This window comes from Oryx dammah, unplaced genomic scaffold, assembly GCF_014754425.2.
Source record: "Oryx dammah isolate SB20612 unplaced genomic scaffold, SCBI_Odam_1.1 HiC_scaffold_19, whole genome shotgun sequence".
NCBI classification, from domain to species: domain Eukaryota; kingdom Metazoa; phylum Chordata; class Mammalia; order Artiodactyla; family Bovidae; genus Oryx; species Oryx dammah.
This window is the reverse complement of record NW_024070203.1, coordinates 75,738,642-75,755,602: the sequence shown is the minus strand read 5'-3', so window position 1 is coordinate 75,755,602 and position 16,961 is coordinate 75,738,642. Positions and strand designations below refer to the sequence as shown.

The window sequence follows — 16,961 nt, the reverse complement described above, 5'->3', positions numbered from 1 at the left end:
AAATTTTCAATGCTCTAGTGCATTAGGTATTATTTGTGAAAATAACACGCTCAGCAGTTCATAGAAATAACTCAATAATATTAGTTAACCAACTAAAAGATCTCTAGCTTATACAGTACCCAAACCATGGTTCAGAAGACAGTTCTATTTCCTTTTATGATACCTTATTTAACTCAAATCTTAACTTTCCATCTCTATTTTTCAGCTAAAGGTCTCCAGTTACTTGAAATGCTTAAACCTTTCTACTTAGCAGGGGTGGAGGGATAGGAAGAAAGTGGGGAAGAGAGAAAGGAACTGAAACGGAAGAGTTTTTTCAGAAATATTTTCTATTTGTTGGATTACTGAAGGTGATCCATACTAAGAAAGAACTCAGTGGTAAAGTTGGGACATACTGAGCAAAATTACTTTTTTTTTTTTTACTATAGGATTTGCTAAGATAGTTTTTTCTTTATTTTTTGTTAATTTTCACAATGTGTGTTGGTTTCTGTCATGCAACAATGTGAATGAGCTATAATGATACATACACACCCTCCTTCTTAAGCCTCCCTCCCTTACCCCCACCCCACCCTCTAGGTCATCACAGAGCACCAGACTGGGCTCCCAGTGTTATACAGCAATTTCTCCCCAACTATCCCCTTTACACACGATAGTGTATATGTGTTGATGCTACTAACATACCAATTGTGTACATAAATAGTAAACACTGTTTTCTAAATTTATTTGACCAAGACATCTATTTCCTGGGAGTGTTTCACAATACTAGAGGTTCCATAAAAAAAGCACTGAGGAAGTAGGAATACCAACTAGGGTTGTATATTCCTAGAGCAAATTCTTTATGAAGGAACAAGTAAGAAGAACAAACTATACCTAACATGAAATGTAATCCTAAGAAAGATATAATAATCTCAATAAATGTCTTAATTAAAAAATGAGGGGGGGGGACTTTAATCCAGGAGTCCAAGGTAACTTCTCCCCAAAAGCACAAAGCCTTAATTAACAAAATCTTTAAAGAACAAAAAAATATAATCAGAAACACTGAAATCAGTTGGTCCAGTTAAGGGTAAAAGTCAGGTTTTACATTCAAATCAAAAGGCTCATGATTCCACTAGCAAGAAGTTATTATTATTCCGTGGAAAAGGAGTGACTTAATTTATGTATTTGAGAGACAGTCTAGACAAAGTGAGGCTCATTTCCTGGTTCCTCCTTTCAGGATCTGCTTTCCTAGATATGAAGCTTTCTGTTCTGCTTTCCTGTACATGCTGCAGGGAAGGTCTACAGTTGTCGAGAACTGCCCAAACTATTTGCAGAAGTCTGTCTAATTTCAGGATGGGGTGTTACCAAGCCATTTAGGATGCATATCTAAAGCTAACTTCTTTAGCTGACTAATTACTAAGAGAAAGTTGATATGTCTCCTGTGTCTTATATATCAACTCAGTTCTTGTTTTCTAAGGCACATGTATTTGTTTCCTTGGGAGAAAATCAAAGTTGGATCTGTTTTCTGTTATAAAATTTCTAAAAGGTTAGCTTACAAAAGCATTTCCAGGATGTCAAAAGTTGGGCAAGTTATGGCTAAAACCCGAAGAGGATAGGAATGAGAGTCATACAGACAGCATAAAATTCTAAAAATACATATTCTTTAGTTCCTAAGCCTATGGTGCAATTCTTTTTTATCCTTTATTAACAGTTTCTTCCACCAGAGTAAGTTAGTATTTAGAGCCATTTAAATGTCAGAAAATCCACTCGAAGCTTCACAAACCTGATTACAGTTGAGCACATTACTTTAAAATGGTTTATTAACTGTTCCTAAGATATACAATTTATATTAATGCATATAGTCAGATTTGTTCATTCAATAACTATCGATCATGGGGTGAACCTATGGTTATAAGGAAAAAAATACTTTTATTTTTGTATTTGTCTTGCTGCTCACAAATATTAAATCACTTTCATACTCTAGGATAATAAATGTTCCTGCATATTCAGCGCTCCCCAGTAGAGTCAGAAGTGGTCACAGGGACGACATGGATAATGTGTGCTAATAGCAGGGTAGCCTTGGCCAACTGAGACAAGTGATGACAGACACCAAGATGCCACTTTGTTGCCATTTACCTAGACAATGGACAAGCTCAGCCTCCTAGGCAGAAGGTAATAGATACTTTCATCCAAGACAGATTTCACGCTTCTCCTCCTACGTGTCCCTCACCACAATCCTTTTCCTCAGCCACGGCCAGGGCCAGATTTTTCTCTGAACTTGTACAGATCAGCATGTTCAAGAAGCAGCCCAGCTAACTTTACCCTGATTAAATCACCACAGAGGTTTGGCCTCCGATACCCCTTCTCAACAGAGGTTTTCAGAAATACATTCTGTCCTTTAAACAAGCTTAATCTTCTCTGGCCCTCAGAAGAGTAGAAAGAATTTTAAGTCAGAAACCCTGAGAGATCTCAAACAGAAACCAGATCAAGTTTTCTTTTTACTCTGAGCTAAAAAGAATTATTTCTCAGTGTGTTAAATAATTCACAGGGTGAAGTAAAACTGGTGTCAGATACAGAAAATGGTCATTTTGATAAGTATCAAATGCAAGAGAAAAGACAAAATTTTACATCTAGCATTTCTAGAAAGTTTTTTAAGTATAATGTATTGAATACAATGAAAGGGATTAAAATACTACATGCATAAGCATGCCTGTAGTCCTAACATATACTGTGGGTTAAGCATTGCTATGAATAACTGCCAACAGCCAGATATTTATCAGTATCCCTTGTGCCAGATTTCAGCAATAAATGTAGCTTCATCTTTTGTTAATTATTAAAAATGCCCAGTTCCTGGCACATAGGTACATTAAATAGTTGAATAACTATCTGATTTAAAAAAAAATAAAAATAAAACTTAGAAATAGAGATGAAGAATGATAAGTTAAGAGTTATAAAAAGCTTACTGTGTGCTCGGGATTACTCTAGCAATAGTATTAAAACCCTTCTCAATTCTTAAAACAATGTGATATGATATTCAAAATCAAATCTGTCCACACTCATGCTAAGTACAACTGTAACTTTTAACATTGCACGATCTCATGCAGTATTCCATGTTATCAAAGCATACATATAAATTTTGTCACAAGGTGACCTTTTCCACATAACACAACCAGAAAGTCTACAACATACTCAAGTATACAAAATATGCTCTCAACAATCTAGTGTATTAGCATAATTCGAAAACAAATGAAAATAATCTCTGTGGCATTTTCTTTGTCTTTTGTGGGTAAGACTGACAACCACCAAAACCAAAAATTAATTTACAGCCAAATTAATCAAGGCTAATTCTTGTTCAACTTATATAACAAATCAAGTGGTTTTCATAATAAAACAATCTATTAAAGTAAGTGTTTCTATTATTTTATGTTGGTTTATATTTGAGTTAACATTCATGTCTTCTTCTCCAAAATACTTAAAATACTAAGCCATTTTACTTTTTACCAATGAAGTCACAACAAGAAAATGTGCAAAATACTTAAAAGTATAAGATTATGAAAAAAATTTAAATTTATGGAGAAATGTCATACCTATCAAAGGATTTATAAATAATAATAAAATGAATACCCCCTGCATCTACCACACAAGTTAAGAACAGGATCAGTAGGGTGATCATTTAATTTGCAATCTAACTGGAACACCTGAAAAAGAAAGGTAATGCTATTAAAATGTACACCAGTACCATAATCATGGGGCTTCCCTGGTAGCTCAGAAGTTAAAGCGTCTGCCAGCAAGGTGGGAGACCTGGGTTCAATCCCTAGGTTGGGAAGATCCCCTGGAGAAGGAAATGGCAACCCACTCCAGTATTCTTGCCTGAAGAATCCCATGGACGGAGGAGCCTGGTGGGCTACAGTCCACGGGGTCGCAAAGAGTTGGATACGACTGAGCGACTTCACTTCAGTTCAGTTCAGTTGCTCAGTCGTGTCCGACTCTTTGCGACCCCATGAATCGCAGCACACCAGGCCTCCGTGTCCATCACCAACTCCCGGAGTTCACCCAGACTCACGTCCATCGAGTCAGTGATGCCTTCCAGCCATCTCATCCTCAGTCATCCCCTTCTCCTCCTGCCCCCAATCCTCCCAGCATCAGAGTCTTTTCCAATGAGTCAACTCTTCGCATGAGGTGGCCAAAGTACTGGAGCTTCAGCTTTAGCATCATTCCTTCCAAAGAAATCCCAGGGTTGATCTCCTTCAGAATGGACTGGTTGGATCTCCTTGCAGTCCAAGGGACTCTCAAGAGTCTTCTCCAACACCACAGTTCAAAAGCATCAATTCTTCGGCGCTCAGCCTTCTTCACAGTCCAACTCTCACATCCATACATGACTACTGGAAAAACCATAGTCTTGACTAGATGGACCTTAGTCGGCAAAGTAATGTCTCTGCTTTTGAATATACTATCTAGGTTCATGTCACTTCATCATAATCATGAATTGGAACTACCTTGGGCAAACCAGAATCTATTGTTACCTTACTTAGCTGTGGCTTGAGAAGTTCCTTGATTATCCCTTGAAGTTCATATCCCTTCTTTTTCCTCACAGGAGGTAACCATGAAACTAAATGTATTTTATCCACTTTACTGTTAATGAATATTTTTTGTTTGTTTGCTATTAAGAACATTCTTAAAGATGTCTCCTAAATAGATGTCTCCTGGCACAAAAGTTAAAGTTTCCCTCTGGTCTTTAACTAGGAATGGATCTTCTAAGTTATAGGGTAAATGTGTGTTCAACTTTATTAATATAATAGTAGGTGAGCTAACCAATCACCCATATTTTCCTATAGTTTAATTTTTTTCCTTTTATTTATATAATTTACCTCTATAATCTGTTTTGACTTTGTTTTGATTTATTATATGTTGTGACAATCTAATTTTTTCCCCTCAAATAGCTAACTGTCACAATTCTATATAGTGAATATCAATCCTTTCCCAGTTGGTTTGGCATGCTTCCCCCCAGATCAAGTTCTTACACAAGCAAAAATCTATGTCAGCCCTACTTACTGTGTTCTTTCAGGCTGATAGTGTTGATATTATCTTCTATGATGACATGATCCATCAACCCAGCACAAGAGAACACACCTATTTAGTGACCAGAAAGCTTATGCTCTTGGATTTATTCTCTCAATCTCTCCTGGTCACAGGCTGTTACAGATAGCATCCTTTTAATTTGTTACATCATTTTCTTTTAAAGTATTAAATGCTTAAAGGAACTTGTGAAGCACAACTTATCCTGGGGTTCCATGAAAGACAGAAAATCACACTTTCTCCAGATGAAATGTAATATACTTTTCCCTATTTGAACTCCTGCTATAGGGATATTTGCTATAATGACTTGGATAAGCCTTTTTTTTAACCTAAAATTTGCAATTGACTTAAATCTACTCTACTGAACATGCACACCTGCACAGTGAAAACTATTCTACAGGGGTCCACAGGATCAAGAGTGATATAAATGCACCTAAACTGCTCTCTGCTTGTTTAAATTCTTTAAAGGTACTGTTCATTCCCTGTATTTTCTTCCCATCTTTTTCTTGAGAATTTAACCCTTTATAGGTCCCAGAGTTTGCTTCTACATAGACCTGGAAGCACAGCAACTTTGGCCCTAGATAGTATTTTTAATATATTATTTTGTGATTTATGTTACAGTATGAGCATCCTGCAGTATAGAAGATCATAATACATATCTGATACTGAATAGTACCTCTGAGTCTTTCACACAACTAATGAATTCATAAAATGTTAAATAATTCGATAATATTTGTAATGCTTTATGTTACCCAGAAATCCTTGGTGGGTGGCTAGTGAGACCTGGGAAAACTGGCTGGAATTTGCACAGGCTACAAACATATTATTACTTTCTTATCTAAAACTACAGGATTCATAGACTAGATGCAACATGAAATTTGCTGCTCAGTAAGCTTTATAATGAATTTGATTAGTCAGAATCCTCAAATTGTCATTTGATAAAGTGATTTGATAAATTACATTCTAGTCTTGTCTCTGATGATACCCAGATAATCTTGGAAGTTCTGGGTTTTCCCAAACTCCTAACTATAATCTCTGGCTTACTAACGGAATGCTAAATCTCACCTAGTCTTCACGGCTTTCATTATTCTTGAAAAGCCTATGACTGTTTCTTCCTAGTCCTGACAGCCATACATGGTAAGTACATACAATAACCAAAGATACAAGCAAAAGTATTTTATTTTAAATATTGGGAAAATATTTGTAGTTCACAAACTTGAGGCAAATGAAGTATTATATAACCTCCAGATCTTGAGACCAGTAAGAACTTACATATTCCTACAGGAATACTCATACTGTGGCACACATTAAGAGGCCTTTTGAAAGGGTCATTTAAGTTTATACAAATAACTCCCCCACCAAAAGCAACCAACAAAATGTCTGACCATTTTATCTATTATACCAAGTAAAAATTCTCCAAGTGGATGGGGAAAATCAATATGACTAGATCCTGTACTCTACCATCTTACCCTTTTCTTCTGAAAATAGCCTATGTGAATACATGATGGAAAGACAATATAAAAATGAACATCTAACACTGTACCTGACACACAGTATATACTCAATCTATTTTTGCCTACTGAGTGAATTAACTACTTGGCATGTTAAGACTTTTCTTTTAAGTAACAGAAAATTCATATTTTATCCATAGAGAAAAAAATAAACTCAAGAAAAATCAAACAAAACCTTCTTACCCACAGTCTGGAGCTGGACACCACCTACAATCAGGATCTGCAACGAGCCACCGTCTAAGCATAAATTCTTCATATTTTTCCATCAAGACATCATCACTTAATATCAAGCGGATATCATGGGGATTAAACCGTTCAGTACATTCTGGGCAACTGATATTAACTCTACTTTCAGAAATTTCTATCCTTAGATATTGTCGTAAGCAATCCACACAAGATCTATGATGACAAGTCATTATCTCAGGAAATCTGTCTTTAGAATGCCGCAAAAGGCACAAGGGGCACTCTATAAAGTCTCCAACTTGTTTGCTGATGGAAGTCAGCCCATTGTCAGAGGAGGTATTTGTAGAGAAAATGGAGTTCTTATCAGTACACATTTCAGAATGTATACTCTCAATACTTGCAATTCCATCCACCCCGCCATTCAGCTCCCTTGATTTACGTTTGTTATCCTTTTTCCTCCGAAACAGAGAGCCTATTGAAATTCTTCTTTTTTTGGGTGCCTTTTTGACTGAAGGCAAGCTCACAGATGAAGCAGAAGATTGAAGATCTCGATCTGAACCCATCTGCCGATGTAAACTCATGTCTAAAATACTCATTAGAATTGAGTCAGGGTCTGTGTTTACACACAGCCCTTCATTATATTTAAAGATAAAATCTATTTCTTGTTCTTGCATTCAGATTAAGTCATGATGTTAGAAAATCCTACTTGGTTCCTTCAGAGAATTCTTGAAAGAGTTCAATTTATAGAAGACTTATCATGGATGTTCTGAAAAACAGAAGAAAACAAAACACCAAGATTATTTAATTGTATTCACCATGTGCATGTCTTTTTAATAAACTTACAAACTCTCTATGAAACATCAAACAAGTATGTACTTTAATCACTGGTTTTTGGTTTTGATTTTTTAAAATAAGGCCAGTTTAAGGTAGTGCTAGTGGTAAAGAACCTGCCTGCCAATGCAGGAGATGTAATGATACGTGAGTTCAATCCCTGGGTCAGGAAGATCCCCTGGAGAGGGCATGGACACCCACGCCAGTATTTTTGCCTAGAGACGGGCTACAGTCTATAGGGTCGCAAAGAGTCAGACTTAGCACGTAGCACGTTAGCAGTGATCTGTCTACAAGAGATATAAAACCAATGCTGATATAACAAAGATATTATTTAATCTTAAGAATCTAATTTGAGTTGACCTTATTATTAAAATCTTGTATAAAACTTCTGATTTTTATCATACTCAAACCTCAATGATTCCCACTGCCTTTAGGAGTTTTTTAAAAACTGACTATAAAATGTACATGCAAATACGAAGGGCTGAGGAGAGCTTATACAACTCTGAAGAACAGTGTGTATGTGGAGAGGGACCGGACTCTCTTACACTGGCAGAAATAATGACTCATTATAAAGTTACAGTAACTAGGAAGACAGTGTGGTACAACACAAAGATGGATATAAAGACCAATGGGGAACAAAACACAGTCCAGGAAAAAAGTCCCATTTATATACATGAACACCTGACTTACTGTCAAAGGTGACCCTGCTGAGCAGTAAGAATGGCCTTGTCAAAAACAAAACAAAAACAACAGAGTACTGTTTTACTGGTTACCATCTGAGGAAAGGAACTTAACCTATAGGTAACCCTCTCCATAAAAGTCAATTCCAGATGGTTAACAGATCTAAATGTGAGAAGTAAAATCGTAACACTTCTAGCAGTCAGTGGAAGAGACTATTTCAATGAAAAGATTTCTTAAATGAAACATACTAAAGTATCGGCTGTAAAAGACTGTTAATTGGACTACAATAAAATCACAAGATAGTATTAAGGGAGTGGGAGAAGACATTTGCACATAAAACTAATAAAGGACCAGTAATTGGAATATATAAAGAATATAGAACTCAAGACAAAGTAGAAAAATAGAAAAACGCATGAGGGATGTTCACAGGCTCTTGACAAAAGAATATGAAAAAGTGCTCAACATCATTTGTTGTACACATCAAAGCCATACTGGAAGACACTGCACACCCGGCAGGATGGCTAAAATTTCAAAAGGCATTTCCAAGTGTTAGCAAAGATGTGGACTGCTGAGAGGAGTGTAAAATGGCATAATTACTTTGGAAAACTGTTCAACAGCATCTACCAAATTTGGACATATGGAAATTCTATTACTACAATATGTAACAGTATCTATTACATACTGATACTCCTAGATATGAATGCACAAGAGAAATGAATGCATACATGCATTAAAACACTCACATAACAATATTTATGGCAACACTAGTTATAACAAGCCCAAACACTGGACACAACCCATATTTCTATCAACAGTAGAATGGATAAATAAACTGTGGTATATTCATTCCACTCTAGTATACCAGAAAGCAATGAAAATGAACAAAATACTGCTACTCATAAAACAAATGTGAGTCTCTCATAAGAGGATGTGTGTATGTGCTGTGCTTAGCTGCTTAGTTCTGCCGACCCTTCACACCCCATGGGCCATAGCCCGCCAGGCTCCTCGGTCCATGGGGATTCTCCAGGCAAGAATACTGGAGTGGGTTGCCATGCTCTCCTCCAGGGGATCTTCCTGAACCAGGAATCAAACAGGGATCTCCTGCATTGCAGGCGGATTCTTTACCAGCTGAGCTACCAGGGAAGCCTGTGTGCTGTATAATTCCATTTAAATAAAGTTCAAAAACAGGTAAAGTTAATCTCTAATATATTTCAGAAGTCAGGACTATAGCTACCTTTTGAGAAATGGCACATGTACAGTGGTTACAAAGGTATATTCACTTTATGATAAATCACTGACCTACAGACTCATGGTTAATGCGTTTTTCTGGGTGATCTTTATATCAGAATTAAAGGTTAAAAAAAAAAAAAGCTCCCTGAGGTGACAGTCACACATATTCTTAAGAAAGTCACATTTACTTTTCTAACACAAAATCTAGAAAACCATTTCACTCAGGCAAACTTTATTCATGTCCAACAGTTTATACCTTCCCATCATCTGCTGCATATTCCCTTAATTCTGAGGGAAATACAGTGTAATGGTAGACTAAAATTTTCTGCCTATTTTCTTCTCTACAGTTATTAATTTTTCTTGCATCTCAAAATGCTTTCTATACTCCAGGGTTCAATATACCTATCAAAAAACAGACCATCTTGGGGATCCTAAGAATTTATCACTTAAAACATTAAACCAGTGGTCACTTGGGAGAATTTTTCAAACATACTTTTAGAAATTTGATACCCACATAATTTATTACCCACATCAGAACCTAGTAAGAGTGAATGAAGGTGCTATTGATATTTAAAATAGGATGTGTGTGGGTTAGTTGCTCAGTTATGTCCGTCTCTTTGGGACCACACGGACTGTAGCTCGCCAGGCTCCTTTGTCCATGGAATTCTCCAGATAAGAATACTGGAGTGGGTGGCCATTCCCTTCTCCAGGGGATCTTCCTGATCAAACCCAGGTCTCCTGCATTGTGCGCAGATTCTTTACCATCTGAGCCACCAGGGAAGCCCTTAAAATAGAATAATGGGGACAAACTAGAACATATGGTGATCCCACTGAGGAAGCCTTTCCAAAACAGTGTGCAAATGAACAAATATGCCTTAAAGGAAAATAAACAAACTTGAATACTAAAAAATTTAATATTTTTATATGGTAAAAAGTATAATAGGAAGACAAGATAAATTAGTAAAATATAACAATATTTTACATACAACAATGAACAACTTTTGTTAGTATACAAACGGCTTTTACACATTAGTAAGAAAAAGATGTACAACTCAGTGGTAAAATGAGCAAGGACATAGGAGGAAGAGTTTGGAGGAAAAAAAATACAAACATTAGGAAGACAGGAAACAGTGTTCAACACGCCAGAAATGAAACTCAAAACAGTAGGCAGCATCCTGTGCACAGCAGGCTGACGGCTAAACGGGGGCGGGGGCGCGTGCCCAACGCAGCACCTCACACGCTGGGGGCGGGGATGGAGTGGGGGGGACGAGCGTGTGCACGCAGCACCTCACTCTGTTCACAGGAGCAGGCAGTGCGACTCTGCAGAGCCAACTGAGCTCACTCACCAGAAAAGGCCCTGATGCTGGCAGGGACTGGGGGCAGGAGGAGAAGGGGACAACAGGGGATGAGATGGCTGGACGGCATCACCCATTCAGATGGACGTGAGTCTGAGTAAACTCTGGGAGTTGGTGATGGACAGGGAGGGCTGGCGAGCTGCAATTCATGGGGTCGCAAAGAGTTGGACACGACTGAGCGACTGAACTGAACTGAACTCGAAATGGAACTGTTCTCTGACCAGCAATCTTACGTGCAAAATCTATCCTTCAGAAATTATAAGGACACAAGTGTGCAAAGAAAGTGTGCAAGGAAACTCACTGCAGCCTAGGTAACAGAAGGAAATAAAACAAGGCAAACAAACCCCATACAAAACTTGGAAACAAGTGTCCAACAGGGAACTGGTAAAAAATAAAAGAATCAACCACAAATCACAGGTAATGATAAGGAATAGATCTCTCTATATAACACTGAATAAGCAATAATAATGCAAAACAGTAGTATGTATAGTATGAAAGTATTTGTGGGGAAAAAATGCACCCACAGAGGTTTACAGGTACCTACAGAATTTCTGGAAAAATATTAAACCATTAATAGCAGCTACGTTGGGGAGAATAATCTTTAGTATTCACTTTCTGCCTTCTGTGTAACTTACAATTGTATCAAGAGCATCTACTGCTTACAGGTTAAAAAAAAACCCTAACTGAACCCCACAAACAACAAAAAAAAACCATATTCCACTCTAGAATTAACCAATCAAATTGAGAGTGTGGTCCAGAACTTGTATATTTTGCAAATGTTCTCAGTAACTTAGTTGTACACACTGATCAAGAACCATTAATACTAAAGAGTCTGCTAAACTCTTGCACTTAAAAACAGAATTCTGTATGCTTGGTCTCCAAAACAAGGCTCCTTGTTTTTCATTACTTTAGGTACTAAAAATAAAAGTTCCATTAAAAAAAAAAGACAAAAAAAAACCTCATGAAGGAACACTTCCAAACCCATTCTACGAGGCAACCATCACCCCAGACAAAGACATCACACAAAAAAGAAAAGTACAGGCCAATATCACTGATGAACACAGATACAAAAATCCTCAACAAAATTCTTGCCAATAGAACCCAACGACACATTAAAAGGATCATACACCATGACCAAGTGAGGTTTATTCCAGGGATGCAAGGATTCTTCAACATATACAAATCAATCAATGTGATGCAACATATTAACAAGTTAAAAGATAAAAATAAGATAATCTCAATAGATGCAGAAAAAGTGTTTGACAAAGTTCAGCACCCATTTCTGATAAAACTCTTCAGAAAATGGTCACAGAAGGAACCTACCTCAACATAATAAATAAAGGCCATATATGACAAACACGTAACAAACATTTTCAACAATGAAAAACTGAAAACATTTCCTCTAAGATCTGGAACAAGACAAATACCAGATTAATAGTTGCAGGATTAGCTTTTTAAAAATAATATAGTCAGTTATTGATAGCTAACTTATTTATCAATAACTTTCAGTAAGTTATTGAAAAACTCAACATTAAAAAAACTAAGATCATGGCATCTTGTCCCATCACTTCATGGCAAATAGATGGGGAGACAATGGAAACAGTGACAGATTTTATTTACTTGGGCTCCAAAATCACTGCAGATGGTGACTGCAGTCATGAAATTAAAAGATGCTTGCTCCTTGAAAGAAAAGTTATGACAAACCTAGACAGCATATAAAAATGAGACATTATTTTACCGACAAAGGTCAGTATAGTCAAAGCTATAGTTTTTGCAGCAGTCATGTATGCATGTGAGAGTCAGACAATAAAGAAAACTGAGCACCAAAGAATTGATGCTTTTGAATTATGGTGCTGAAGAGGACCTTGGAAAGTCCCTTGGACAGCAAGATCAAACCAGTCCATCCTAAAGGAAATCAACCCTGAATATTCATTGGAAGGACTGATGCTGAAGCTCCAGTATTTTGGCCACCTGATGCGAAGAGCCAACTCACTGCAAAAGATCCTAATGCAGGGAAAGACTGAAGGCAAAAGGAGAAGGGGGCGACAGAGGATGAGATGGTTAGATAGCATCACTGACTCAGTGAACATGCATTTGAGCAAACTCCAGGAAATAATGGAGGACAGGGGAGCTACGCGTGCTGCAGTCCACAGAGTCGGACACGACTTGACAACTGAACAGCAACGAGAAATAGAAATGGTCCACAACTGGTATTTCTACCACGTATGCCAAAGCCTTGTGGACCAAAGATGTAGTATAAGTGCTGATAACTTTGTACTGACACATCAAAAATAATCTAGTTTGGCAGAATGCTATTTTTTATACTTCATAAAAATTATGGAAGTTAAACATTCCAGGTGAAGTATCTAATCAATAATTACAATATTGTTTTAAGTGAAAATGTGTTGTAGATTTTAAAGGCTCAATTTATAAACACAGGATAGATAATGAGCAATTAGAAAGCTCAAATCCATACAAAGAGCAGCCTATGTTTGAAAAGCTGTGTATATCACTTAGGATTCTGGCCAAAACTCGAAGCATTTTCAAAGAGGTAACTGAAGTACTCATTTGCAAAGGTGTGGATAGGGTTAAAGGAACCAACAGTGATGGCAGAGTACTCAGAAAGCCATTGTTACCCTTTGGAAAAAAGGGGCAGGCGGGGAGCTATCCAATGACAGTTGGAAGAATAAACATACAGCTTCTCTCTTCTGGAGATCTCTCATATCCACCAATGCCTCACACTGGCTAAACCCAACGAGAAACCAACAAAGAAAGCCAAGGGAGGCAGTCCTTAGAGTAAGTCAGCCTTCTATGGGGCACAGAGCAAGCAAGGGGAGGATGAGGAGTGGGTCTGGAGCAGCAAATAAAAACATTCAGTCTGGATGTACAAAGAAGAGAATTTGGGAGTCAAGACCTTGTCAGACACTGCTAGTTATAAAAATCTTAGATAATGTCCATTCCTGAGTCTGTGAGCTCTACTACAAAATATGTGATCTCCACTTATTTCAAATAGATGTTATGACAAGAAAGTGAAACTGAAACAGGCTAAAATTTGGCACTATCCTAAATGTTAGCTGAAATGAAACGTGAGACAAGTTTTATATTTCTAGGACCTAACACAACTTGTAACTTACAGTAGGTGCCTAAGACACACTGGATAAATAAATCATGATGCATGACACACATAAGTGGAAGTAAGGGAACTGAGGATTTGTTCATATCTTTGCTTTTGGCTTGTTACTGCTGTAAGGTTCTTTTTAAGTGATACAACCTTACTACATTCAGCTTTTTAAACTGTACAAAGAATCTTTACCCCACAAGTGCTACAGGATAGATAAGATCATGTTAAATATCTTTACATTATACAACTTTAAGAATTACAGATTTAAAACATTCAACCAATAAACATCTCCCAACCACCAACGTTTTAGTAGCATCTACTAAGCACCCACATGCCTAAGTGATTTAAGACTCATGAAACGATATTTTGCAGAAAGTAGGCTGGGCGAAAAAAAAAGGACAATAAAGAAATTATTTCCCAAGAGAAAATCCCACTCAACTCTGGAATATCTGTTTTTGCCTATTATTTAGCTAAAATTGGGTTTCTTCTATTACTTCTCACAAAAGTAAAAAAATGGAGAAAACCCAATAATTTTGGATTGATAAACACTACAAGTGTCCAGTTTCTGATTCTAATTTCTTTTACTGATGTCTGACCCCCCAGTTCAGCACCTCTAGAACATGGTAATAAAAGTAGCACAAAACACTAGCATGTTGACGAAAACAGAAAGAGGACTAAGTATAAAGCAGTTTCTGTTTGTTTGAAGTGAGAAGGGAGCAGGTAAAGAGACTCCCAGCACAGTTTCTATTAATCGTTAATTCTGGTCACTACTGAAGCCCAGGCTATTTCATATTTCATATTCAAGTGAGAGTCAAGAAAGGAGATAAAGAAGTAAGACTTTCTATTTTAGATTCTATTAAAAAACTATTTTATGTTACAAAAGCATAACAGGCCATTAAACTTCTTCAGCAATATATACTTATATTGAGAGGTTGAGAGAAGATGATGAATAAAAGAAAAAATTTTAATGAATATCTGGTATTAAACATGGTTCTCACGTGTTTATAAGTCACATTTCACTTTCTGTGAACTAACCACATGTTCATATTCTGCTGCTGGTATAAAGTTTTTTTTATATAAAGGAACTCTACTATTATGTGTCAAATATATTAAAAAAAATTTTTTTTTAAACCTGCATGGCAATTTTCCAATGTAGAAATGAAAACTTTCGTGTGTGTGTGTTCAAATTCACATATTTTTCTCTTTATGACTTTTGGATTCTATATTATTGGAACAATCCTGCTCACTCCAAGATCACATTTTTAAAATTCATTTATATTTCTTTCTGGTACTTCTATATTTTGTTTGTTTACTGCTTACATGATGTATCCATTTCAATTTATTTTCATGTTAGAGCTAAGTAGAGATCAAAGTTTGATTTTTTTTCTAAATGGCTAGCCAGTGTTCTCAACATCAGTTACTGAATAATTATCTCCTTTCCACTTACCTCTGACCTAATTTGATAAGCTAGTTCTTAGTGTATAAATTTCTTACTATCTAGGTGGTAGGGACTACCAAAATACGCTCTTGAAGTAAACAACCAAACTATTTTGTTCCAATTTTTGCTGCTATCTAGGTGATAGGGACTTCCAAAATTCTTGTGGCTATCTAGGTGGTAGCGACTCCAAAATATGCTCTTGAAATAAACAAACAAACTGATTTGTTCCAATTTTTGCTCCCATCAACTGGAAAGGTGCTTATTTCTCTGGATTCTAATCAACATTCTATATTATTTCAATAGCTTTTTCTAAGTCATGGGGAAAAAAAAGTAAGCTACTTTCATTTCTATTTCTTTGGTTACTAAACAAATCGAATATTTGTTCACACTTACAGCCCTCTTTATTTTTTCAATGATTTATCTGTTCATATGTTTTTGACCATTTTTTACACTGGAATATTAATGGTCTTCTTCAACTTTAAAACTTTCATACTTATTCCCTCTTAATATTTGCTCTTTAATTTTGTGATTTTTAAAGTAAAGAGGTTTAAAATGTTTATTTAATCACATCTACCAGTTCTTCTATAAATTCTTTCATTACTTTATATGCTTACAAAACATTTTCTGGGGATAAAATCTATTTATTGACACATTTACCATTTGTGGTACTTTTTATTCCTTCTTGTAGATCCAAGTTTCATCTGATGTCTTGATACTATTTCCCTCCAGTCTGAAGAACTTCCTTAAACATTTCTTCATGTTGCAGATTCCCTATCAATGAATTCTCTCAAGTTCTGTTTATCTGAAAAATGTCCTATTTCACTTTCATTTTCATGAGTATTCTTTTCTGAATACAGAATTCCAGGTTGGTAACTTTCTCCTTTCAGAACTTAAAATAGGTCATTCCATTTTCTTCTGATTGCCAATCATTTCTGATTAAGTCATCATTCACTGATATTTTAATTCCTCTGTAGTAATGTGTGTTTTTTCTCCTTTGGCTGTATTAACATTTTCTTTCCATCTCTGATGTTCAGCAGGTCTGATCAAAATATACCTAGATGTTATTTTCTCTAAATTTATCATAGTTGGGGTTCACTGAACTTCTTCAATTTCAAGTTGATTTAATTTTTTGGCAATTACTTCTTTACATATTTTTTTACTCTAGTGTCTGTCTGTCTCTCTCTTCTCTCTCTTTCTGCCAAGGCTCTGTTCATTTTTTGTATTTTTATCCATTCTTTGGATTTGCCAATTTTTATTGATCCACCTTCGAGTTCATTAACTTTTTTCTCTGCCTTCTCCAGTCTGTTGCTAAACCCATTCAGTAAAATTTTTTACTTCAATTGTATTTCTCAGTTCTAGATTGTCTATTCTTCTATAGTTTCTATTTCTCTGTTCAAACTGCCCACCTATATTCAGTCATCATGATCATGCATCTCCCTTTAGGTCACTGAATATATTACAGTTGCTTTCAAGTCTGTTAATTCTGCTAATTTTAGGGCCTGCTATCATTCTGGGGTCAATGGTTGTGACATCCCATTTTCCCAATTCTTCACATGTCTAGC

The 16,961-nt window shown here is 36.3% G+C and overlaps 1 protein-coding gene across 1 annotated transcript in view; it reads right to left on the bottom strand.

The window, feature by feature from the left end:
• RNF19A (ring finger protein 19A, RBR E3 ubiquitin protein ligase) overlaps window positions 1–16,961 on the bottom strand; it is a 52,185-nt gene that overhangs the window by 20,855 nt on the left and 14,369 nt on the right. The window contains exon 2 of the mRNA XM_040260984.1: window positions 6,744–7,509. Within this exon, the coding sequence (XP_040116918.1) occupies window positions 6,744–7,417 (674 nt within the window). The 5' untranslated portion in view covers window positions 7,418–7,509. The remainder of the gene's footprint in view (window positions 1–6,743; window positions 7,510–16,961) is intronic.